General features: G+C 54.7%; 1 protein-coding gene across 1 annotated transcript; it reads right to left on the bottom strand.

Moving 5' to 3' along the window:
* Positions 1–16: 16 nt before the first annotated feature.
* LOC106512519 (peptidase inhibitor 16) lies at positions 17–673 on the bottom strand (the record flags this gene model as incomplete). The annotated part of the gene is given in 1 exon segment (XM_014001120.1): positions 17–673. A coding segment is annotated over 1 exon segment (557 nt), but the record flags the coding sequence as incomplete, so codon positions are not given.
* Positions 674–833: the final 160 nt, after the last annotated feature.

Here is an 833-nt window from a genome sequence, read left to right on the forward strand (position 1 = left end):
GTCCGCAGAGACCCCTACTTGGCTGGTTCTGACGGGTCTGTGGTGGGTTTTACCACCTGTTAGGTTCTGCTGGGATCAGGTGAAGCAGCTGGTCTCTGGAACCAGAGAGGGGACCCTCACAACCTGAGACCCAGGACTGCAGTCAGACACACGAACAGGACTGATGGGACTGAACCAGAACCAGAACCAACAGATGATTTGGTCTCTAAGTTCTCCCAAGGCTCCTCCTTCCTGAGGACGTTCTCCTCCGGCTCCTCCCTCTGCCCCGCCTCCTCCCTTAGCCCCTCCCCCTTCACTTGCCCCACCTCCTCAGTTAGCTCTGCCCCTTTCACTTGCCCCACCTCCTCAGTTAGCTCTGCCCCTTTCACTTGCCCCACCTCCTCAGTTAACTCCGCCCCCTTCACTTGCCCCACCTCCTCAGTTAGCTCCGTGTCCTTTACTTGCCCCGCCTCCTCAATTTGCCCCGCCTCCTCCTCATGTGGGCTCAGTGTTGATGACAAAATGTTTTGACCTTTGAACCAAACTCCTGTGGTTCTGGGTTCTGGTGGGGTCATGTGTTCATCCTCAGTGGGTTCTGTTTGGACCAGTGGGGGGTCAGGCTCCATGGGGGCATCAGTAGGTCCTGCAGAGGTACCTTCTGGAGGCTGGGGGGGCGAAGAAGTTTCATTATAGTACTCACCGAAGTCATCGTCCACTGAAAAACAAACAGGATGCAAATCATTGTAGAGTTTCTGTTTTTGTGAAGAACCTCAGAGACAAACGGGTCAGAACAGGTCAGAACAGGTCAGAACGGGTCAGAACAAGTCAGAACGGGTCAGAACAAGTCGTACCAC

Source organism: Austrofundulus limnaeus, unplaced genomic scaffold (genome assembly GCF_001266775.1).
Source record: "Austrofundulus limnaeus strain Quisiro unplaced genomic scaffold, Austrofundulus_limnaeus-1.0 Scaffold7730, whole genome shotgun sequence".
Classification (NCBI taxonomy): Eukaryota; Metazoa; Chordata; class Actinopteri; order Cyprinodontiformes; family Rivulidae; genus Austrofundulus; species Austrofundulus limnaeus.